Source organism: Globicephala melas, chromosome 5 (genome assembly GCF_963455315.2).
Source record: "Globicephala melas chromosome 5, mGloMel1.2, whole genome shotgun sequence".
In the NCBI taxonomy this organism is placed as follows: domain Eukaryota; kingdom Metazoa; phylum Chordata; class Mammalia; order Artiodactyla; family Delphinidae; genus Globicephala; species Globicephala melas.
Genome location: NC_083318.1, coordinates 13,191,637 through 13,217,397, shown reverse-complemented (window position 1 = coordinate 13,217,397; position 25,761 = coordinate 13,191,637). Strand labels below are relative to the sequence as shown.

General features: G+C 36.2%; 1 protein-coding gene across 1 annotated transcript in view; it reads right to left on the bottom strand.

Annotated features, from left to right (window-relative positions):
• Positions 1-25,761, bottom strand: part of SCLT1 (sodium channel and clathrin linker 1) — a 259,470-nt gene that overhangs the window by 57,678 nt on the left and 176,031 nt on the right. The window contains exons 17-18 of the mRNA XM_030863846.2: positions 18,168-18,360; positions 12,473-12,669 (exon numbers count right to left, since the gene is read on the bottom strand). Coding sequence (XP_030719706.1) covers positions 12,473-12,669; positions 18,168-18,360 — 390 coding nt within the window. The remainder of the gene's footprint in view (positions 1-12,472; positions 12,670-18,167; positions 18,361-25,761) is intronic.

Below are 25,761 nucleotides of genomic sequence, written 5' to 3'. Positions count from 1 at the left end.
ATCTAAAAAAATGGTACAAATGAACTTATTTACAAAAAAGAAAGAGTTACAATTGTAGAAAACAAACTTATGGTTACCAGGGGGGAGGGATAAGTTGGGAGATTGGTATTGACATATACACACTACTATATATAAAATAGATAACTAATTAAGAAGCTACTGTATAGCACAGGTAACTCTACTCAATACTCTGTAATGACCTATATGGGAAAAGCATCTAAAAAAGAGTGGATGTATGTATATGTATAACTGATTTACTTTACTTTATATCAGAAATGAATACAACATTGTAAATCAACTATACTCCAATAAAAAATAAAAAGAAATACATGTATAACTGGGATAAAATTACTTTTCAAAAAATCAAGTCATACTCCTGAAGTCATAAACTGTAAAGAGCATTAATAATCTTTCTAGCCCAGACTACAAGCAGCAGACAGAGTAGTATTAAAACTATTTTGATAGACTCAAGGCAGTTAAATTCAACATTCTATGTGTTTCCTTTTGGCAAGGCACTTTGCTCAATACTTCAGGGAATACAAACAAAAATAAAACACACTCACTATCAATAATCTACTGGGAGTGATCAGTTGGTGTGCACAAATTACATATACAATATAGCAAAATCCAAGCATCCAAGAAAAATATTTTATGGGTTTAGAGTAGGATAGAGTTTATAATGTTTATAAATATTTTTCAGTAAAACATATGAATAGGCACAATTAAGGAAATGTTTCTGTGTATCTATATACATGTGTATATGTGTGTGGGCACACGTAGATACACTTGTATCATAAATCGCTTCCTATCATTTCATGTCAGGTTTTTTTACAGAAGTGTACGCATATAACTTAGAAAAAGACTGTTTTCAGAGTCCTTTTGAATTTGGAATTGCAGATAATGAATTGTAGACTTGTATAAACTTTTTAAAGTCCGGAGTTTCCTCATGTATGACAAGGGAGTGTGACAGTTAACTTTATGTGTCAACTTGGCTGGGCCGTGGTGCCCAGATTTGGTTAAACATTATTCTGGATGTTTCTATGACAGTGTTTCTGGATGAGATTTACATTTAAGTCATTGGACTTTAAGCAAAGCAGAATGCCCTTCATAATGTGGGTGGGCCTCATATAATCAGTTGATGGCCTGAATAGAACAAAAAGCTGACTTGCCCCAAGCAAGAGGGAACTCTGCAGTAGACAACCTTTGGATTGAACAGTAACACTGGCTTTTCATGTCTCCAGCACGAATGCCTGTGGGTTTGAAATGCAACTCCTTAAATCTCTAGCCTGCCAGTCTTCTCCATCAGAGTTTGGACTCACCAAGCCTCTATAATCAGTAGAGCCAATTCCTTAAAATAAACCCTTTTATACACACACACACACACACACACACACACACACACACCCTATTGGTTCTGTTTCTCTGAGAAACCCTAATACAGGGGGTATAACAGCATTTATTTCATAAAGTTTTTGAGATGATTAAAGGAGTACGTAAAGTGGCAAAGAATGTGTATTCAAGAAATTACAGCTATCATAAATATACTCTTTAGATTGATGTTAAGTCTACATTATTTTATATGGCTTTGTTTTTCCTTATGTAAGCATTGTGAACTGCCCAACATCAAGAATTACATTATGACAAACACATGGTGGTTTGCTTTCGACTGCATCAACTTAGTTAAGCTGGAATTATGTTTTTCCAGGATTCCTTTCCCTGCCTGGTCCTAGGCTGGTGTTGACCATAAGAGAAATTTGTGCAGTAGGCTGTGAAGTTGGCAGGCACCTGGCACTGTGGCAGCTCATGCACAGTTGCTGGTATGTTAGGTCACTATGTTGGTGTGGGGCACCACCAGAACCCACAGCAATTCCATCTTCTGCCTCTTGGCAGATGTCCTCTTTTGGCCTCTTGGGTCATATACAGATCCATGGTGAAGGGCAACAGCTTCTCCTGCAGATCATCCATGAAAGGGGTTGGAGGTAGATGTGGTGAAAGACAGGTGAAAATAGGGTTCTTGTTTGTCCTTGTGAGTGCTCTCATCTACATCCAGGTTTCCTTCACAACCACTGATTTAGCTGACACACAGTGACTTCAGGCTTAGCATGAGATGCAGACACAACGACATTGCATTGCTTTCTCTACCAGTGCCACTGTGTAAGGCCTAATTTCCAAAATAAATCCCATATTCTATATCACCCGGAGTAGCTCTGTTTCCCTGAATAAAACCTGATACACAGAGGAACTGGTACCAGAAGAAGTTCCAGAGGAATATAACCTTATGAATGGGTACTCTAACTGGTCGTGAGTTATCTAAAATTGGTTCTATGCTTTGATTAAATTTAAAGGCCAGTGGTAAAGGGGACACTGGTAATCCATAGTATGCAAAGGTAAAAGAGTTACTTAAATTATTACCTATATAATCGAGTGCCTGTACAACATATGGTTTTGAGTGACCAAATAATTAATGACATAGAATAGTTTAGTGAATGAAGAGTATAATGCAGCTTTTAGGTACAATGGAGCACTTTGAAAATAAAAATAAAGAGGTCAGAGTTTTCAATTATGAGCTCAAAGTCTAGATTAGGGGCCTGAAATCTACCATGACTACCCTAAAAGAAACCCTTATCTCCACTGGCTGCAAGGCTGAGTTTTCTGATAATCAAATCCAAAGTCTAATTCCATGGATGGCTGAACTACACCACAGCCTGAATTCCCAACCTTGCAGGGTCTTTTCACCCCTACAAATTGAAATGGGGACATGTGAACAGACAGACTCCAATGAAGCTGGAGCCTTGAACCCTTAAATTCTGCAATGCCTCCTTTGCCAGTAGAAGCAGTCCTTCTACACTGTTTGGAAAGGTAAGTCTCCTTTGCCTGAAACGTGGCCTCACCTGAGAGGGTTGCCTTGCAAGGAATAGGTGACTCCCTTCACGATTTACCTTACCATCATCCATTGCTTCTATATCTGTAGCCAGACTGAAGTCTAATAAGCTCTAGGAAATGAGGTACAAAACAAGACCTGTGAGGAGGCAGAATGCACTAAAATAATTATGATTCTGCCAATTTTACACATAGAGAGTATGTGTGAGAATAGATCCTAAGGGTGTTCGATTACAGCAGAAAGAATACAACATCGGATTAAGCCACATTTACCAATATGGGCTCACAAAGCAGATATTCTAGATCCAATGAATTAGCTTGAGTATTCTGGTTTGCTTGGTCAGTTGAACAAAATCTGGATTCAAAGGTGACCTATACTGAACACTGAAATGTAAGAAGCTCCTTGTTATAGAGTAGAGCAGGGTTTCTCAACCTTGGCACTACTGACACCATTGGCTGGAAAATTCTTTGCTGTGCAGCGCTGTCCTGAGCATTGCACGATGTTTAACAGCATCCCTGTCCCCTATACACTAGATGCCAATAGCATCCCTGAATGTGTCTGGATATTTTCAAGACAAATGCTCCGGGGAGGGGAGGAGGACAAAAATCATCCCCACTTGAGAATCACTGGTGTCGAGGAAGTTATCAAAAGTTAGGGAGACTGGAAAGCTAGGGTAGGCTTTTTAAATGTTAAAACCAATTCATCCATCTTTCAACTATGTCCCCCAGGAGGGTCCAGAGGACATTTCCTTCACCAAGACTATGAGAAATATAGTCACAACAGTTGCCCCAGTATCCCTGAAGAGCTCTGTAGTGGTTATTCTCTGTTGGACTGAAATGACAGTGGGGATTGCTACCATGGAACTGGGCTTCCTGAAGTGAAAGAAAATGATACAATTCTCAACAGCAAGGGTGATGTACTGACATTAAATCTCCAAAGAAAATGCAGTCATCATTACTGGAATGGCAGTAGAGTTGAAGTAGTAATCAGTAGAGTCTGATTTACAGAGATCTTTGGGGCTTGATAATTTTATCACTGTCACCCTAGAACTGAAATAGATGGGCAGTCTACTAAAGTCTTATTTGATTTGCAGAAATAGAAAAGCTCTAGGTCTTGTGACTAGCAGTCTTGAATCATTGTAAGACAGTGTCATGACCCTTTAACCAATTCTCAAACTTGAATCAGTTCACAGACTCAGAGCTCTTGAATGAAGGAAGGAGCTGTAGGTTCCTTTGAACCTTTTATACATCCATATATACTTCCTCCTGGCCTTCCCCTAAGAAGGACCTGTGAAGAGCAGGCAGGGTAACCATGCAATGGGGAAGGGGCAATTCAGACACTTTCAGGATTACTGGACACTTGCTGAAATGACAAATTCCTGGAGACTCCAAATACCACTGTGGTCCACCAACCAGAGAGGTTAATGTAGGTCAGGTCATCAAAGGAGTTTTGGCTTGAGTTGTCTCACAGTGGACCCAGGGTATCCATAATCCTACCCTGTGGTTATCTCCCTGGTTCTGAGATGCATAACTGGAAGAGACATATTGAGCAATTAACTGGCAAAATCTCTACGTTGGTTCCCTAACCAGGGAAGGAAGGGCTATTATGATAGGAAAGTCCAAGCAGCATTTGGTGAAGTATAGTGAGTACAGGAAGAGTAGAATAAATGCTGGATTTTTTGGTTTATCTTCTTTTCAGAAAGAGTTGTTTCTATAACGTCTTCCAAAGGTAACCAAAGAATTTTTTCTTTATGTAATATCATTCTGAAGTCACAGACTTTTAATATACTTGGTATGTTGCAATTTACTGCAGATATTCTTTTTGATGCTCAAACTGTCACCACATGGGTCAGTGGGAGCTTCCTCAAGTTGGCTCCTGGGTCCTTTTAATCTTGATACCTTCCTAGCCTTTTGCTACCACAGGGTGTTTTCCAGGCTCATCTTGTACTTTCCTATCCCCGATCTGTTATCATTCATTCATCTAAGGAGTCCTGGTTTCTTTTAGGATACCTCATTGTATCTGAATACTGGTCACTGTATCTAGGTCCTTTTAGTGGACAAAGCTAGGAAATATATATTTTAAAGAGTAAAACACAGCATAAGTTCATATACTAATATTTCCAATTTCAATTTAGAATTATAAGTTTTATTTAATTTCTTTGAGTTTTTTCTCCTTATGATGAAAATCTTGGTTCTTAAAGACATTTATATAATTACTCATTTGCTTTATCCTATAATTATAAGTTTCACAGTAATAATACCAATGTTATTGCTAACAAAGACTACTAAACACATTTTATATATTTTTTGCATTTCCTTTTACCCTTAGGATTAATCTCACTAGGGTATACAGTCTAATTACTGTTAAATGTCACATGAAATAACTCACCTGCGTAGTTAAGCCATCAATTTCCTACAGAATTGTTGATTTATTTAATTTTACTTTCAATTTTTAGGTATTGTTTTTAAATTTTGATTTAATTAAAAATAATTATATAGGGACTTCCCTGGTGCCACAGTGGTTAAGAATCTGCCTGCCAATGCAGGGGACATGAGTTCTATCCCTGGTCCGGGAAGATCCCACATACCACGGAGCAACTAAGCCTGTGCACCTCAACTACTGAGCCTGCGCTCTAGAGCCCACGAGCCACAACTACGGAGCCCACACGCCATAAGTACTGAAGCCCACGCGCCCTAGAGCCCACATGCTGCAACTACTGAAGTCCGTGCACCTAGAGCCTGTGCTCCGCAACAAGAGAAGCCACGGCAATGAGAAGCCCACGCACCGCAACAAAGAGTAGCCCCAACTCGCCACAACTAGAGAAAGCCCGTGCACAGCAACGAAGACCCAATGCAGCCCAAAACAAATAAAAAACAAAAAACATTATATAAACATTTATATAGTTTCAAAGTCAAGCCTACAAATCTATAAAACAAGGTTCATTTAAAGAAGTCTAGTCTTCATCCTTATCCTCTTCTCTCCCCTCATGGAAAACCATTTAAATTATTTTTTGTCTTCTCTTTTTTAAAAAAGCAGAATGTGCGTGTATGTGTGAGTCTGTCTGTCTGAACGCAGTGTATATATAGCATGTTTGTATATATATGTACACACACACACTCAAATGCCCTCTCTGCCAATGGTAGAATACTATACACACTATATACTACTTTTTTTTTTTCACTTAATATGTTTTGGATACTCCTCCATGTGCTAGTATTTTGACTGGGGTTACACTGACTCTACATATAGTCAGGGTGGGGAGTGTTAACAAATTTATAATGCTGAGTATTCTGATCAATTAACATGATCTCTACTTACTTAGGTCTTCTTTAATTAGTTTTATTTTTTATTTTATTTTTTAAAATTCAAAAAAGTTTTTTTAAAATTACTTTTAATATCATAGTTTTCATGTAGAAGTCTTACACCTCATTTGTTAAATTTATTCGTGGGTATTTGATATATTTTGATGCATTGTAAATTTTACTATTTTTAAAGTTTTATTTTGAAATGTTTGTTGCTGCTATGTATGTAGAAACACAATTGATTTTTGTATGTTCACCTAATACTCTGTCTATGAATTATTTTAGATTTTCTACATATACAGTTATGCTGTCTGTGAAGAATGACTGTTTACTTCCTTCCTTTCCTTACCTTTTATTTCTTTTTCTTGCCATACTGCACTGATTAGGACTTCTGGTACAAATACTAACAGAAGTGGTAACAGTGGTCTTCTTTGTCATCTTCCCAATCTTCAGAGGAAAGTTATTAACACTTTATTTTATTTTGCTGTTAGGAATAATGTTTAGAATAGATGCCTTCATAAAATTAAGGAAATTCTATTCCTAGTTTGCTAAGAGATATATTGAAAATCATAAATGGAGAGATATTAAATTTTCTCAAATACTTTTTCTGTATCTATTGAGAAGAACTTATGATTTTTCTCTTTTAATTAATTAATAAGTTAATGTGGTAAATAACATCAATTTATTTTCTAATACTTTAATAGTTTTGCATTCCTGGGATAAAGTCAAACTGGTAATAATTTTTTTGTTAGTTATTTAATACTCTTAGTAGATGCTTTCTATAATTCATGTAACTTTTTTAGTCGTGGTAGAGGGCAGGTCCAAATTTCCTACTTCACCATTAAATGGAAGCAAAACTTTTTCTTTTCTCTTAAATTTATTCTAACTACATTTTCATTCCAGCATTCCACCAAAACTGTTCTTACCATAATTAACAAGACAACCACAGAGTGCCAAACTGAAAGGTTCATTAGAAACTTCATTCTTAAAGGGCACACACAAAATCTTATGTGTACCAGGACCCAGGGCAAAAGCAGTAATTTGATAGAAGCCTGGGCCAGACTTACCTGTTCATCTTGGAGAGTCTCCTGGAGAGGTAGGGATGGCTGTGACTCATTCTGGGGACATAGACACTGGTGGCAGCCATATGTAGGAGATATATACTGTGTGGACACTGATGCTTGTGGCTGCCGTCTCGAGATCCTCCCTCTAGCTCATTAGTGCCAAGACCTGGTACCACCAAACAGCCTGCAGGCACCAGTGTTGGGAAGCCTCAGGCCAAACAGCTAACTAGGTGGAGACACAGCCCATCCATCAGCAGACAGGCTGCCTAAAGACTTCCTGAGGCCACAGTTGCGCCCAGACATGGCTCTGCCCACCAAAGGACCAAGACCCAGCTCCACCCACCACTGAGCAGGCACTGGCCCTGCCCTCCAGGAAGCCTGCACAAGCCTCTAAACCAGCATAACCCAGAGCGGGTAGACACCAGATGCAAGAAAACTATGATCCTGTAGCCTTCACACCCAGCCCATGCACAGCAGGCCAAGGCAAGCTTCGGAACACCACAATCCCCCATAACCAACTATGTCAGGAACCAGCCCCTGCTCACCAGCAATATGACACCAGCTCTGGGATCCTTCGGCCTTGCAGCCAGACTCCAGGACCTGGCTCTGCCTGCCACTGGTACAGCATTAACCCCAGAACCTGGCATCACCAACCAGTGGGCAAGCAACAGCCTGGAGTCTTCTAGACACTGACTCTGCCCACCAGCGAGCCAGCACTAGCCCAGAGCCCGCTAGGGTTCTGCAGCGAGCTGCTTCGTGACCAGGTCTCACTAACCAGTAGCCAGCAGCATCTGCACAAGGCAGGGCCTGGCAACCAACCAGGCTAGGGGACAACAAGCCTACCAGACTGCCCACATGGTCAGCCTGCCACAACACAAGGACACACACAGACCTCTTAGGGGGAACCCATAGAATGTATAGCTTGGGCGACAAGAGGGGAGTATGCTGCTGGGACACATCGGACATATCCTACAAAGGCCACTTCTCCAAGATTGAGAAGCATAACTAACCTACCACATACATAAAAGTACGAATAATATGAATAGCAACAGAGGAATATGTTGCAGACGAAGGAAGAGATAAAATCCTGGAAGAAGAAATAAGTAAAGTGGAGATAGGCAATTTACCCAAGAAAGAGTTCAAAGTAATGATCATAAAGATGATCAAAGAACTTGGGAGAAAAATGGATGCACAGAGCAAGAAGTTAGTAGTTTGTAACAAAGAGTTAGAAAATATGAGGAACAAACAACCAGAGATGAAGACTGCAACAACTGAAATGAAAAATACACTATAAAGAATCAACAGAAGACTAAATGATGAAGAGCAACAGATCAGTGAGCTAGAAGACAGAGTAGTGGAAATCACTGCCACTGAACAGAAAAAGAATGAAAACAAATGAGGACAGTTTAAGAGACCTCTGGGACAACGTTAAGCACAGTAATATTAGCATTTCAGGGGTCCCAAGAAGAAGAATAGTGAGAGAAAAGGCCTGAGAAAATATCAGAAGTCATAACAGATGAAAATTTCCCTAACCTGGGAAAGGAAACAGTCCCCCAAGTCCAGGAAGTGCAGAGAGTCCCAAAAAGGAACATACCAAGAACACTGTAATTAAAATGACAAGAATTAAAGATAAAGAGAGAATATTAAAAGCAGCAAGGGAAAAGGAACAAATAACATACAAGGGAATGCCCATAAGGCTATCAGCTGACTTTTCAGCAGAAACTCTGCAGGTGAGTATGGCGCGGCACTATATATTTAAAGTGATGAAAGGAAAAAGCCTACAAACCAAGAATACCCAACAAGGCTCACCTTCAGATTGACAGAGAAATCAAAAGCTTTAAAGACAAACAAAAGATAAACTTCAGCACCACCAAACCAGCTTTCCAATAAATGTTAAAGGAACTTCTCTAGGAGAAAAAGAAAAGGCCACAGCTAGAAACGAGAAAATTACTGAATGGAAAACTCACCAGTAAAGGCAAACATACAGTAAAGGTTAGGAAATCATCCACACACAAAGCCAGTAGGAAGGTTAAAAGACAAAAGTAGTAAAATTATCTATATCCACAATAAGTAGTTAAGAGATACTCAAAAAAATTAGATGTAAAATATGACATCAAAAATAGTAATCATGAAGGGAAGACAGTACAAATGCAGGGTTTTAAAATGCATTTGAAATTAAGAGATTGGCAATGTAAAACAATGTAAAACTGCTTTATATATGAAGTAGTACCTATACTGCTTTACAAAAACCTCATGGTAACTGCAAAACAAAAATCTGTAACAGATATATACACAAAAAAGAAAAAGGAATCCAAACATAACACTAAAGATAGTAATAAAGTCACAAGAGAACAAAAGAAGAAAGGGAAAGAAAAGGCCTACAAAAATAAGCCCCAAACAATGAACAAAATGGCAATAAGAACATACATATCAATAATCACCTTAAATGATTGGTGATCGGTGAATGGACTAAATGTTCCAACCAAAAGACACACAGTGGCTGACGGGATACAAAAAAAGACCCGTATATATGCTGCCTACAAGAGACTCACTTCAGATCTAGAGACACGCACAAACTGAAAGTGAGGAGATGGAAAAAGGTATTCCATGCAAATGGAAATCAAAAGAAACCCAGAGTAGCAATACTTGTATCAGATAAAATAGGCTTTAAAATAAAGACTGTTGGAAGAGACAAAGAAGGACAATACATAATGATCAAAGGATAAAATCAAGAAAAAGATACAACAACTGTAAATATATATGTACCCAACATAGGAGCACCTAAATACATAAGGCAAATATCAATGAACATAAAAGGAGAAATTGACAGTAATACAAAATAGTGGGGGACTTTGATACACCACTTACATCAATGGACAGATCATCCAGACATAAAATCAATAAGGAAATCCTTGCCTTAAAAGACACATCAGACCAAATGAACTTAATTGATATATATAGAGTATTCCACCTGAAAGCAGCAAAATACATTCTTTTCAAATGCAAATGGAACATTCTCCAGGATAGATCATATGCTAGACCAGAAAACAAGCCTTGATAAATTTAAGAAAATTGAAATCATATAAAGCATCTTTTCTGACCACAAAGCTATGAGACTAGAAATCAACTAACTACAAGGAAAAATCTGTAAAAAACACAAACATGTGCAGGCTAAACAATATGCTATTAAACAAGCAATGGATCACTGAAGAAATCAGAGAGGAAATAAAAAGAGACAAATGAAAATGAAAACACAACAATCCAAAACTTATGGGACACAGCAAAACAAGGTCTAAGAGGGAAGTTTATAGTGATACAGGCTTACCTGACATTTTTCCAAAGAGGAAATGCAGATTGCCAACAGGCACATGAAAAGATGTTCAACATCACTAATCATCAGGGAAATGCAGCTAAAAACTACAATGAAATATCACCTCATACATGTCAGAATGGCTACTATCAAAAACAACACAAATAACAAATGGTGGCAAGGATGAGGAGAAAAGGGAACCCTCATACATTGCTGGTGGGAATGTAAATTGGTGCACCCACTGTGGAAAACAGTATGGAGGTTTCTCAAAAGCTAAAAATAGAACTACCATGGGACCTGGCAATTCCACCCTTGGGTATATATACGATAAAAAACCCCACCACTAATTCGAAAAGATACATGCACTCCAACGTTCATAGCAGCATTATTTACAATTGCTAAGACATGGAAGCAACCTAAGTGTCTATCAATAGATGAATGGATAAAAAAAGATGTGGAGTATATACACAATGGAATACTACTCAGCCATAAAAAAGAAACTAGTGAATATAACAAAAAAGAAGCAGGCTCACAGATATAGAAAACAAACTAGTGGTAACCAGTGGGGAGAGGGAAGGGGGGAGGGTCAGTATAGGGGTAGTGGATTAAGAGTTGCAAACTATTAGGTATAAAATAAGCAAAAGGATATATTGTACAACACAGGGGAAATAGCTAATATTTTATAATAACTATTATATAAATTAAATAAAACCTTTAAATATTGTGAATCACTATATTGTATACCTGTAACATATAATATTGTACAGCAAATATTCTTCAATTAAAAAAATAATAAAATGCAAAAAAACCCCACAAACCTTAATGGTTAGGACTATGTTGTCTTCACATGAGCTGCCTAAATTTGAAATCAGGATCTGTCACTTCGTTAGCTATGTGACCTTGAACAAGTTCCTTAACCTCCCTCAGCCTCAGTTTATCTGTAAAATGTAAACATCACCTATTTTTATCGCTTACTCTTTTTGAATTTTTATTTTTAACCTTTCTGTCTTGATTCTTGTTTGTCTCAATATTTTTTCTCAGTCTCAGTGGAATTTTCATCTCTCTAAACTAATTTTCAGAAGTTAGTCCTTGGATAGCTTAATTTCCCTATCCAGACTTCGTTTCTATACCTTCTCATTCCATGACTTTAAAAATCATGTGTATGTTAGTGATTTCCAAATATACTCCTCCTGTTGCAATATTTTTCCTGAACTCCAAACTTATGTATCCAACTAACAAGCTGATATTCTGACTTAAATGCCTTTTACGTGGCTCATACTTAACACGGCCCAAAGCAAGCTTTTAAAAAAAATGATTTTCAGTCCTTCAAAACTTAATCCAAGTTACCATCATTTTTTACTTGGATTATTACAGTACTGGTTTGCCTTCTCTCTTCTTCTACCCTTGACCCTCTCCAGTCTATTCATCACACAGCAGTCAAAATGACCTGTTGAACAGTTAAGCCTGATTATATCATTTTGCTAAAAGCCCTTCATAGCTTCCCATTTCATTCGTCATAAATGTTCAAGTTCTTTCTGCATGGGTCAGCAAATTCTTAAAGGGCCAGAGAACAAATATTTTAGGCTTTGTAGGCCAAATAGATTTTGTTGCAGCTACAGAACATTACTATGCTATATCTATATGCAAATAGTATTAAGATTCTAAACTGCTTTGTCCAACAAAAATCATTGTATTTTCTGAAGTATGCATAAAATTTATAAAACAAACAGTATTAGTTTGGTTTATAATGCTTAATATTTTTCATAGTAGTTTAATAAATATTTGCTGAATAAAATATATAAGTACAAGGCCCAGATTTATACATTTTTACAAAAAAGATTATGGCAAGAACATTAAACTAAAAGTTAAATAATTTCTTCTGTAAAATGTATCAAACAATTAATAGTGGACTTACTTTAGACTACTGATTCTAATTTCCGCACTCTCAGTGAGTTTCTTCATTTCTTCTTTCCACCTACAGGCTGCCTTCTGCTGAGTGGCTAAGAGATGCCTCAGTTCAACCGTGGAATTTCGATTACTGTCTTCCATCTCTCTTAACTGAACTTCAAACCCATGTTCCTTTATTGAAAATTCATGCTCCATCGTACTGATCTAAGGAACAAAATGAACACAGTATTTTTTCTTCTCTGTTTTTCTAGGAGATATACTGATCAATGATATATACAAAAGGAATCATTTTTTTGTGTTTGCGGCATAGAAATATTTGGATGAGAAACCTATATAAAAATTAAGTTTATAATTTGTCTCCATCACAGATGAAGACTTATGCTATTTTATAACATAAATTTAATGAAACCAGAATTATGATGGACTACAAATTTTTCACCACTTTCCCCAACACCTTAAATGCCAGTAGGAAAAAAGTATACTATCTGAAATAAAGCTGCTCTTGTCATCTACTTCTACTTTTCTTGCCAGAATCCATAGAAAATACTCATGCTCTCAGTAACTGAGTTGGGTTTAAACGGAAGCCATTTATGTTTTTAAAACACAAGAAGTGTTCATTGGTTTATTATAAAGGATACAACTTCCGCACAGTCAAATAGAAGAGACATACCGAGCAAGGTATGGATGTAGGGGGAGTGCAGAGCTTCCACGCCCTCTCCAAGTATGCCATCCTCCCAGCACTCTGAGGTGCTCATGAGAAGCTCATCTTAGAAGCTCCTTAAGTCACTTTTGATTTACATACTAAAGTTCAGATTGTCTTTCAAAGGGCAGGAATTCCTTTACCACTTCAGTTACAGTATAAATGAACAATGTATTTTGTTTTTCAGGAAAAGACTATAGTGATTTTCAGAAACTCATATGGAAATGTCTTCAGTTATTTCTAGGTTATTTATGTCATTATAATAAAAATACCTTAATGCAGAATGAAGATACAAATAAATGCTCTTTGGATACCCTAAAAGCTTTCTCAGCTGGATTCAGGGAGAGAATTAACCCTAATGTCCTAAAGTACCCAGTGTATGTAGTGAACTGTCTGCTTTTGTATGCAGCTAGAATGAAACTACCTATTACCATACTTCAGGCAATTGAGGAAATAGTTAAATAGTTACAAGAACAATTTCTTTGGTGCACTCTCAGGCCATCTTTATCTTGCTACACTAAAGAAATATTATAAAGAATATCTATCTTGTGATATTCTAATGTGATTTAAAAATGGTGACAGCTGGAATGACTTCTAGTGATTGATTAAATATGGCTGCTTTTAAACTCAAAAAAGAATGAATAAGGAACTCGATTTTACCAATTCAAAAACACCAAAGAAAACTCAACAACAGCTAAACCCATGGCTCATGGGGGAAAACTGCAAACATCCTGTCCTCACTACCCCTGCTAAATGCAACAACTTCCTAAAACTCTTAAATTTGCTTTCTCAAATGGTACACAAGTAGAAATTTGACTTTATAAACACTGGCACTGGAAAAAACAACTTTGGATTTATTAATTGTGTATTATATTACTGCTGTGCAAGCCTCCTGAAGCTCCGTGACTCTGCTCGATTTAAACAATTTTTGAATTACTGAATTCTACAAATTTAGAATTGAATATCCTTCCCTGCCTCAATCTCCACTTTCTCTGGAGAAGCCATGGTTCTGACATCTTAAGTGGAAGTATTTAATTCTGTCTCTGTCTCTCTCACACATGTATTAAAAACTGATCTATGCATCTATATAGCTTTAGCACTCTTCCTGCCTACTTAACTCCCCATTTCCAATTGGAAAATCTATTTGCAGTTTGACAAGCTTTTTTCTACCGTCCTTCATGATAACCTGTCTCTAATTCTACAAGCTTGTATTATGCTACTATTCCCTTCTCTTTCTTTGTTTCTGCCACAATGCCTTCTCATTCTTGGGTCTTTTCACATGTCGTTCCCTTTCCCTGGAATAATCTTTCCCCTCCTGCTTATCTTAGTTATCTCTAGTCAGCTTTTAGAATTCAGCTCAATTATTGATCCTACAGGGAAATTCTCTTACCATCTATCTAGAAAAAGCTCTCATAGTGCCCTACGCTTTTCCTAAAGGGCATTTATTAGTTTGCAAAGATACATTTAGTTTTCCCACCTCCATGCAAATAAGTTTTTAAGGATGGGGACCATGTGTTTTTTGTTTACTATTACATTTTCAGCACCTGAATCATAGTAAGGATGTCAAAACATATCTGTAGACTGAATAAATGATAGCTTTCTGGTATCAAAATTTAGTCTTCAAACAAACCCCAGATCCTTCAGCTGATGCAATTCCGATTGTTAAACTGGACAGGTCTACGCTGATGTTGGAAGGATAAGGACCAAAACAACCATGTCTTCTATAACAACAAAAGTCCTACTAATGATTCAATTCAGAATGTTGGGTTGGGAAAAAGGATTTATGGTCTCCTTCCCTTCTTCTTTTGTGTCCTTCCTCTGCAGAAAACTACTCAAAAGTAGACAAGATTGCTAAAAACTATCCATTTCCTAATTTTATATTTTTATGAGGGGTATTCATACCACAGAGATATGGAGATCCTTTTCAGAAAGAAGGGAGGAGGAGTTAGGAAAAGAGAAAGCTGGGGCGGAGAGGACAGCAGTGGCTTTAAGATCAAATGAAAACTTCATATAATAAGTTGTTAAGGTTCTCAGCCAACCGACCTCTCAACATCCAACTGTCTTGATCTTTTTGGCTCCTTTCAGTTTATCTATGAAAGATCACACTCTTTTTCAAGGAGGAGAAAAGCTGCAAAGTGTAGCACTAGATTCCTATGTTGTCAAAGAAGGAATCGGCTACAAAGGAGAAATTTATCTGACAGCCCTCCTCCATAAAATAGAATTACAGCTATCTAGCTGGTTCAGAACTTTTGTCCCTTATTTACCAATGATGCTTCTCTTAAGCTAGATGCAGACTTGGCACAAAGGGAGCATTTTTGGTAGATAAGCTTTCTGTCATCTTTTTGTTTTCCAAGAAACATCAGTTACTATCCTGAATGGTTAAAGATAGAACAGGTGCAGTATCAAGTGGGGAAATTCATCATTAATAGTTTTTAGTTATTAATCCATATGAAATTTAAAACATAAGATGAAGATTTAACATTTTTTCACTGAAGTACATTGACTTTTTTTTTTTAATTATGTAAATGTTTCAGTGTGGAAACTTTCAAGCATACACAAAATAGAAAGACTATTACAATGAATCTCTATACGCTTATCACCAGCTTCTATAATCATCAAACCCATAGCCACTCCTGTTCTATCTATAATCCTACCCACTTTTCTCTGCCAAGATTTATTTCTCTCTCTCTTACAATGAAGTACATGAATCTTAAGGATACAACCAACTTTTACATGTATACTGACATACCAGAGTCACAACCCAGATTTAGGTACCACAGGAGGCTCTCTCACATGCCCTTCTAATCAATATTCACCCACCTACAATGTAACCATTATTCTGATCCCATCCTTATAGGTAATTATGCCCATTCTTCACTTTCATATAATGAAATTAATAGACTATAAGCTTTTTTATGTCTGGCTTCTTTGTCCAACATTATGTCTGTGAGACTCACCCACCATGCTTATAGACATAGTTCATTTTTTTCTTCTATTCCCATACATGAACATACCACAGTTTATTTATATCATCTCATGTTGATGGACATTTGAGTTATTTTCAGTGTTTTGATATGATTAAAACTTCTATGGATATTCTTATACACACGTTTTGATGAACACAAGCACTCATACCTGTTGGGTATGTAGCCAGTATTATTATTATTTGGCATAGTATGCATGTATGTCCAGCTTTAAAAGATACTGCCAAATGGTGGTTGTACCAATTTACACTCCCCAAAATAACATGAAACTACCAGTTGTTTTACAACTTTGTCAAGACTTGATATTGTCAGTTTTAAAATTTTAGCCATTCTGGTAGCTATGCAGTAGTACCTCATTATAGGTTTAATTATATTTCCCTGACAGATAATGAAGCTGAACATTTTTTCATATATTCTCTTTTATAAAGTGTCTATTTAATTCTTTTGCCCATTTTTGGAAATGGGGTGTCTGTTTTCTCCTGATTGTTAAACGTTTTTTCCTTATTAATTATTTCCTTATTAATTGGTAAAAGTTTTTATATTCTAGAAATGAATCCTTTTTTTTTTTTTGGTTGTATGTATTATAAATTCTTCTACTTTTCACTCTCTCAATGGTGTCTCTTTTGGATGACTTAAAAATCTTAATTTTAATGAAATCCAATTCACCTATCTTTTCATTATAATCAGTTCTCTTTGTGTTGTTTAAGAAATTCTTTCTTAAGGTCATGAAGATTTTCTCCTTAAGTTCCATCATTTAATATTTCACATTTAGGTCTACAAGACAGCTCAAATTAATTTAAATGTATGGTGTGATATAGGGGTCAAGGTTTATTTTTAAAATATGGACCCAGTTGATCTATTATTATTGTAGCATGATTTATTGTAAAGATCTAGCATTATTTGTCATAAAGATAATTCTTTCCCTATTGAACTTCCGTGGTGCCTTTGTTATAAATGAGGTGATTATGAAAAGTGGGTTTGTTCCTGGACTTTATTTTGTTCCATTGATCAGGTCGATTATTCTTATATAGATTACGCACTATCTTAATTACTATACCTTTATATCAAGTCTTGATGTCTGGTAGTATGACTTTGCCCCTTTGTTTTTCAAAGATTTCTCATAGTCTAAAGCACAAAGCACAAGCTTCTTTGCATATGTAAGGGTCTCTTTTTAAGAGTTCAAGCTTTTATAAATAATCACAGTGTTTGATACTTGCAAAAGGAGGCATTCAATAAATATACACTGATATGAATTAGGTTGGAATGTGAGTTCTTATGAGAGCTCATAATAACAAGAAAAAAGTGAAACATTAATGTTACTACCCCATATCCTTACTACAAAACTGGAAAATAGAGCTTTACCATAAAGAGTTAATGCCACTTTTTACAAAAGTCACGTGGAATGGGGAAAGGCAAGCAACATGTTGATGGTGATACCTGTGCTTGAAACTCCCTCAAACAGGTTATCATGTTCCTATTGCCAAACCATGTAAGCATTAGAGTAAAGAAGGGGGGAAGGAGAGAGAAAATAAAAGGGAATTTTCTCCCAGAGGAGATTTTTGTCCCTTGCTTTCTTCCTGTCATGGAATTTTTAGACTACCTATGAGGGGTTCTCAGAGCATACTGACGTACCATCCGCTATACAGCTAGTTTTAAGACTTATATTTTCGAGAGGCTATTATGGAGGGAAAAGAGAGGACGGCAGTCCGTGAAGTTATCTAATCTATAGTTTTGCTAGCACTGCTTAAATTGCTTTGGCAGGAATATCAGTGCATTTCATGGTTGGAAAAGAACTTTTTTGTGTGTGAATAGTGAAAGCAATCATTTTCAAGTATGCTTGCCAAGTTCTACAATAAAGAAAAGACTGGCTAACACTCTGCATTATGATTTAGTGCTATCTGATGAGAAGGCAAAAAAAAAAAAAAGACCTTAAAAATGTTCTACTAGGTCTCTGTAAATATTCTCTATATTTTGATTTTCACAAGTACACATTTAATTCTAACTAGTTTTGAAAACACCTTTAATTTGGCTTTTTTTTGAGCCTCGAGAGCAATCTTTCTTAAATCCTCAGTCTGTTTCTGTAACTGTTCATTTTCCTGCTGAAGTTTCAGCCTTTGTTCACTGACAAATCCACAGTTCTCTCTCTCAGACTCCAATACATTTTGAAGTTTCTGAATCATTTCTTGGCAACGTGATATCTCTTCCGAGGAACTGAATAAAAAAAAACAAAACAAAAGGAAAACAAAACAAAATTTCATTAAGTTTAACTTAATGAAATGCAATAGAAGTCAAGAAGTCTGTCTATATGTTATACTGTAGACCTGTTTTCTTTGTTCTGAGCCATTTCTCCTCACTATAGACTTAAACTATGTGGTTTCACAATGTTACGTTACACCAGGCAAGTACGTTCAATTTAAGCAATCTTAACTAAGAATAGATAAGCTGAACTGTTATCACTCACCTAGAAAGTCAATGTGAAACCTCTTTCAAATTTTTACTAACACTGAGAATCACTGTGTAAAGAGGACTTCAAGGGGACAAACTAAAGCTAATGGTGAGGAAGGTGGAGTAGGTAATAGTCAAAACTCCTTTCATTATCAATCAACTCTGTAGGAAGACATTAGCTGACTACAATAAATTATGAATTATAATAAGACACAATTCATATTTTCCTGTTACATGTCTTAGAAACGGTTTTTATAAACTTCTAGTTGTATAAACTTCTTCTTTTATCACAGGTTAAATAGGTTATATTTCTTGAACTTTCTCAACAATGGATTATTGAGTGACACAACCTCCAGACATGTATCTTGTTTCAATATACTGCTAATTTTTATTCCTATCTTTTAAATTTCCATCTTTTCAATCCCAGATAATCAAATACTGTGAACATTCCCTGGTCAATAGGTGTCACAGGGAATATAGAAGGTCCTTTACCCCCATAATACTTGCAGCCCCTTCTTTCCTATCTCAACCTTGGCTTATTCCTAATGAAATGATGGATCTAGGCAATGATCCTCAAAAAATGCTCAAGTGAGAGAGATGCTGAGATCAAAAACGATGACACATTATGTGCTTCCAAACAGGAGTCCAAAATATTACCATTTATAAAGCGTTCTTACAAAAAAAAGTGAAAGCTGAATCAGATCAAGCCTCTTGATTTAGTTATTAGTTTTTAGGAACTGCATGGGGCAGGAAATAAGGTAAATGACACCACATATATGCATATAGGTAGAGGAAACTCTACAATACTAACAATCCAGTTTTCCAACAAATTATTTATAAGAAAAAAATAGAGAAAGGAAGAGATTCTTAGAGAAAAAAAAATATATATCCATCCCCATATGTACACATACACACACACACACCACCTTTCCTTTATCCATTCTTCTGTCAACAGACACTTAGGTTGTTTCCATATCTTGGTTATTGTCAATAATACTGACTGCAATGAACATGGGAGTGCGGATATCTCTTTGAAACAATGATTTTGTTGCCTTTGGATCTATACCCAGAAATAGGATTGTTGGCTTATAATGGTAGTTCTATTTTTAATGTTTTGAGGCACCTCCATACTGTTTTCCATAGTGGCTGTACTAATTTACATTTTCACCAACAGCGTAGAAGGGTTCTCCCTTCTCCACATTCTTGCCAACACTTGTTATCTTTTGTCTTTTTGACAAAGGCCATCCTAACAGGTGTGAGGTAATACCTCACTGTGGGTTTGATTTGCATTTCCCTGATAATAAGTGATGATGAGTACCTTTTGATATATCTATTGGCTGTCTAAGTCTTCTTCTGGGAAAAATCTGTTCAGGTCTTTTGCCTAATTTATGTGTTTTTTCTTTTTTTTTTTTTGCTCTTAAGTTTCTTACATATTTTGGATATTAACTCCATATCAGATGTATTATTGGCAAACATTTTTCCTATGTCATAGGTTGTCTCTTCACTCTGTTGACTGTTTTCTTTGCTATGCAGAAAGTTCTTAGTTTGATGTAATTCCACTGGTCTATTTTTGCTTTTGTTACCTGTACTTGTGGGGTCATATTCAAAAAAACCACTGCCAAGACCAACGTCAAGAAGCTTTTTCCCTATGTTTTCTTCTGGTAATTTTATAGCTTCAGAACATACATTTAAGCCTTTAATCCATTATAACCTTATTTTTGTACATGGTGTGACATAAGGGTCCAATTTTTCTTCTTCATGTGGATATCCAGTTTTCCCAGCACCATTTATTGAACAGACTATCCTTTCTCCATGTGTGTTCTTGGCACCCCTGTCAAAGATCTATTGACTACAAATGTGTGTATTTATTTCTGGACTCTCTACTCTGTGCCATAATCTATACATCTGTTTTATGCCAGTATTGTACTGTTTTGATTACTAAAGCTTTGTAATATATTTTGAAATTAGGAAGTGTGATGCATCCAGTTTTTTGTTCTTGCTCCAGACTGCTTTGGCTATTCAGTCTTTTTAGGTTCATTATGAATTTTAGGACTTTTTTCTATTTCTGTGAAAACACCATGGAAAATCTGATAGGGATTTTATTGAATCTATAGATGGCTTTGTGTAGTATGGACATTTTAATGTTATTGCTTCGTTCAATTTATAAACACATCTTTATATTTATTTGTGACTTTGTCAACTTACTTCCTCAATGTTTTTTAGATTTCAGTGTACAGGTTTTTCACTTCCTTGGTTATAAATTCATTCTAAGCATTTTATTCTTTTTGGTGGTATTGTAAATGGAATTGTTAATTTCTTTTTCATATAGTTTGTTGTTAGTAAATTCATGTATTTGTTCTAATGGCTTTGTGGTTGAGTCTCCAGTTTTCAATATATGGGATCATGTCATCTGTAAACAAAGACAATTTTACTTCTCTTCCAATTTAGATACATTTTGTATTTTCTTCTTGTCTAATTTCTCTAAGACATACGGTACTATATTGAATAGAAGTGGCAAGAGTGGGCACTCCTGTCTTTTTCACGATCTTTAAAAAAAACCTTTCAGCTTTTTACCACTGGGTATGACATTAGTTGTGGGCTTGTTATATAGGGCCTTTACTATGTTGAGGAACATTTCTTCTACATCTAATTTGTTCAGAGTTTTTATTACAAATTACATTCTGTGAAATGCTTTTCCTGTATCTATTGAAATGATCATACAAATTTTATCCCTTATTCTTTAATGTGGTGTTGTATCACATTTATTGATCTGTGTATGTCAAAAGCATCCTTGCATCCTACATTTTAATCCTACTATGATCCTTTTAATACACTCTTGAATTTTTCTTTTTAGGATTTTTGCATTTATGTTCATCAGGGATATTAGCCTGTAATTTTATTTTCTTATAGTATCTTTGTCTTGCTTTGATATCAGAGTAATCTTGGCTTCGTAAAATGAGTTTGGAAATGTTCTCTCTTTTTCAATTTTATGAAAGAGTTTAAGAAGGACTGGCAGCATTAAATCTTCTTTAAATGTTTGGTAAAATTCATCAGTGAAGCCATCTGGTTCTGAATGTTTCAAAAATCCAAGGAGGTTTTTGATTACTGATTCAGTCTCCTTAAGAGTAACTGGTCTGTTCAGATTTTCTATTTCTCATATGGTTGTATGTTTCTAGTAATTTATCCATTTCTTCATGGTTGTCCTACTTGTTGGCATATCATCGTTCATAGTAGTCTCCTATGGTCCTTTATATTTGTGTGGTATCAGTGGTAATGTGTCCTCTTTTATTTCTGATTTTTATTTATTGGATTTTCTCTCTTTTTTTCTTAGTCTAGTTACAGGGTTGTCAATTTTGTTTATCTTTTTAAAACACCGAGTCTTAGTTTGGTTGATCTTTTCTATTTTTTAAAAAAATTCTCTATTTCTGCTCTAATCTTTGTCATTTCCTTTCTTCTCCTAACTTTGGGCTTAGTTTTTTCTTCTTTTTCTAGGTCCTTAAGGTGTAAAGTTGGGTTGTTTATTTGAGATCTTTCTTTTCTTAATATAGGGCATTTATCACTGTAAACTTTCCTTTAAGAACTGGTTTTGCTGCATCCCATAAGTTTGGTATATTTTGTTTCTATTTTTGTTTGTCTCAAGATATTTATTGATTTCCTGTTTGATTTCTTCTTTGACCCACTGGTGTGATATTTAATTTCCACCTATTTGTTAATATTTCAATTTTTCTCCTGTTACTGCATTTCAGTTTCATACCATTGTGATTGGAAAAGATACTTGATATAATTTCAATCTTCTTAAATTTGCTAAGACTTACATTGTGGCCTATCGTATGATCTATTCTGGAGAATGTTCTGTGCCTGCTTGAGAAGAATGTGTACTGTGTTGCTGTTGTATAGAATGTTGTTAGGTCTATTTGTTCTTTAGCATTGCTCAAATGTGCTGTTTTCTTATTGATTTTCTGTCTGGATGATCTACCTATTGTTGAAAGTGAGGTATTAAAGTTCCTTAGTATCATTGTTTGCTCTCTATTTCTCCCTTCAGTTGTTAATATTTGCTTTATTATACTTAGGTGCTCCGATGTTGACTGCATATAGTGTTATGATTGCTATTTTCTCTTGACAAATTAACCCTTTTATCATTATAAAATGACCATCTTTGGTCTTGTGACAGTTTTTTACTTAAAGTCTACTTTGTCTGATATAAGACACCCTGCTATCTTTTGGGTACCCATTTGCATGGACTATCTTTTGCCATCCTGTAACTGTTAGTCTATGTGTTTCCTCATATTTAAAAATCAGTCCCTGGTAGGCAGTGCATAGTTGGAACTTGATTTTTAATCCATTGAGCCTCTCTATGTATTTTGATTGGAGAATTTAATCCACTTACATTAAAAGTCATTATTAATAGGTAAGGACATAACTATTGCCATATTGTTAATTGTTTTCTGTTTTGTAGTTCCTTGGTTCCTTTATTACTATTTTGTTGCTTCTTGTTGATTTTTGTACTATACTTTCATTCTCTTATCGTTTGTGTACCTATTACACATTTTTTCTTTGTGATTGGCATGAGGCTTACATGAAACATCTTAGAGTTAGTCTATTTTAACCTGGTAACAACTTAACTTCAATCACATAACAATCTCTACAATTTTACTTCTCTGCTCTCTCACATTTTATGTTACTGATGTATAATTTACATCTTTTTATACTGTATATCCATTGACACATTATTGTACCTACTGTTATTCAAAAAAATTTATCTTTTAACTTCTATACCAGAGTTAAAAGTGATTATGTACCACCATTACAGTGTTAGAGTATTCTGAATTTGACTATATACTTATCTTTACGACTAAAGGTTTATACTTTGTTTTTACGTTGCTAATTAGTGTCCTTTCATTTCAACTTGAAAAACTCCCTTTATTATTTCTTGTACAGTAAGTCTAGTGTGATGAACTTCCTTTTGATCTCTTTTTTTCTGGGAAAGTTTTTATCTCTACTTTGTTTCTGATGGAGAGCTTTGCTGAGTATAGTATTCTTGGTTCCTAGTTTTTTCTTTCAGCACTTTGAATATATTATGCCACTCTCTCTTGGCCTGCAAGATTTCTTCTGAGAAATCCATTGATAGTTTTATGCAGGGGTTGAGGGAGTCCCTTGTATGTGATGAGTCCCTTTTCTCTTCCTGTTTTCAAATTTTTTCTTTGACTTTTGACATTTTGATTATAATGTGTCAAATGAAGCTCTTGATGTTCACTCTATTTGTTGTTCTTTGGTCATCATGGATCTGGATATTCATTACTGTCCCCAGATCTGGGAAGTTTTCTGTTATTATTTCTTTAAATAAACTTTCTACCCCTTTCTCATTCTTTGCTCCTTCCAGGATTTTCATAATGTGGATACTGATTTGCTTCAAGATGTCCCATAAATCATGTAGGTTATCCTCACTCTTTTTTCATTCTTTTTTCTTTTCTTCTCACTGCATGATTTCAAATGACCAGTCTTTGAGTTTGCCGATTTTTCTTCTGCATGACCAAGTCTGCTGATAAAGCTCTCTGTTGAATTTTTCAGTTCAATCACTGTATTCTTCAGCTCTAGGATTTCTGATTGGTTCTTTTATGGTTTCAATTTCTTTGTTAAACGTCTCATTTTGTTAATGTATTGTTCTCCTGATTTCATGTAGTTGACCATCTGTGTTCATTAAGCTCCTTAAGACAATTATTTTTAATTTTTTTTCTAGAAGTTCATGGATCTCCATTTGTTTTGCATTGATTGCTAGAGACTTATTAGTTTTCTTTGGTGGTGTCATGTTTGCTTGATTCTTTGTTGCTATCTGTGCATGTGAAGGAGCAGACTCCTCTTCCAGTCTTTAGACTGGTTTTGGCAGCTAAAGACCTTCTCCTGTCTTGTCTCAGAACTGATGGGACTGCCTCTGGGATCACAGCTAAGCGGGACTGAAACCATGTCATGTGGTTGTTGCCAGGTCCATGGTTGGCTGACCTGTAACCAGGGGTGCAGTCAGGTGTTGTGTCTGTTAGGATTCTAAGGTGCTCCTGTCATGTTCACTGGGCTGGCCTATGGGCAGGCAGAACTGCTTCTGGACTGTGGTAGGGTGGGACTAGAGCTGTGTCACAGATTGTTTCAGGGATCACAGTCAGGTCTGAGGCCTGTAATGGGGGCATCTACAAGAGTGGCTTCTGCTGGGTCCCTTGGGTGAATCCCTGGCCATGTAAGACTGCCTCAAACTGTGGTAGAACAGGGCTGGATCCATGTCTTGTGGCTTTTGTTGGGTGTGCAGTCTGGTCTGTCACTGGCAGACTTGTTACCAGGGGCACAGTCAGGTGTGGCTTCCAATGGGTCCATTAGTGCTCCCGTGAGGTTACTGGGCTGGTTCCCGGATGGGCAGGATTATGTTCAGGCTGCAGGAGAGTGGAACTGGAGCTGGGTAATGGGAATGCTTTGGCGGCTACAGCCAGGTCTGAGGTTGGCAGGCCTATTACTGAGAGTACCTATAAGGGTTCCTTGGGAAGGGGCTAGGTGCGGGACTGGGCAAGGAGGGCTGGAGCCAAGTCCACAGGAAGATGGGGCTGCTTTGGGTTCATAGATGGGACCACAGTTGGAGGGCCTGCCACTAGTGTGCAGGCCTGCCTCCTCATTTTTGGGCTCCACTAAGGCTTTGCAACCTCCTACCTGGATTCCAGTGCTCCCACAAAGGCATTTTTGTCTATGGATGCCTGCCAAATATTTGTTTCTGTAGAGAGACATGGGGTGGGGACCTCCTATTCTGCCATACTGCTGCTATCATTCCTCTTTTAAAATAACTATTAAACATATTCTGTAACAGAGATCAAAACTTCATTCAACTTAAGTAAGTTTTACTATAATAAGTAATACTCTGGGGGGAAAAGGTAGAGAAATATTCAGAATGGATAGGTCAGATTATAAATTTATCATTTTAATAGACAATGTAATAAATACAAATGATGGATTATTACTGAATATTCAATACCTCTAAACTGAGTATAAAAGCAATAATTATAAGCAAGCTACTGTAATAGCTGCATAGTTAGTATGAAAAAAATGATCTTATGAACATCCTATTTAACTGCCAGAAACAAGAAACTTAAAATAAAATGGTACAGTACTGTATCTTTTCTTCCTGAAGAAATT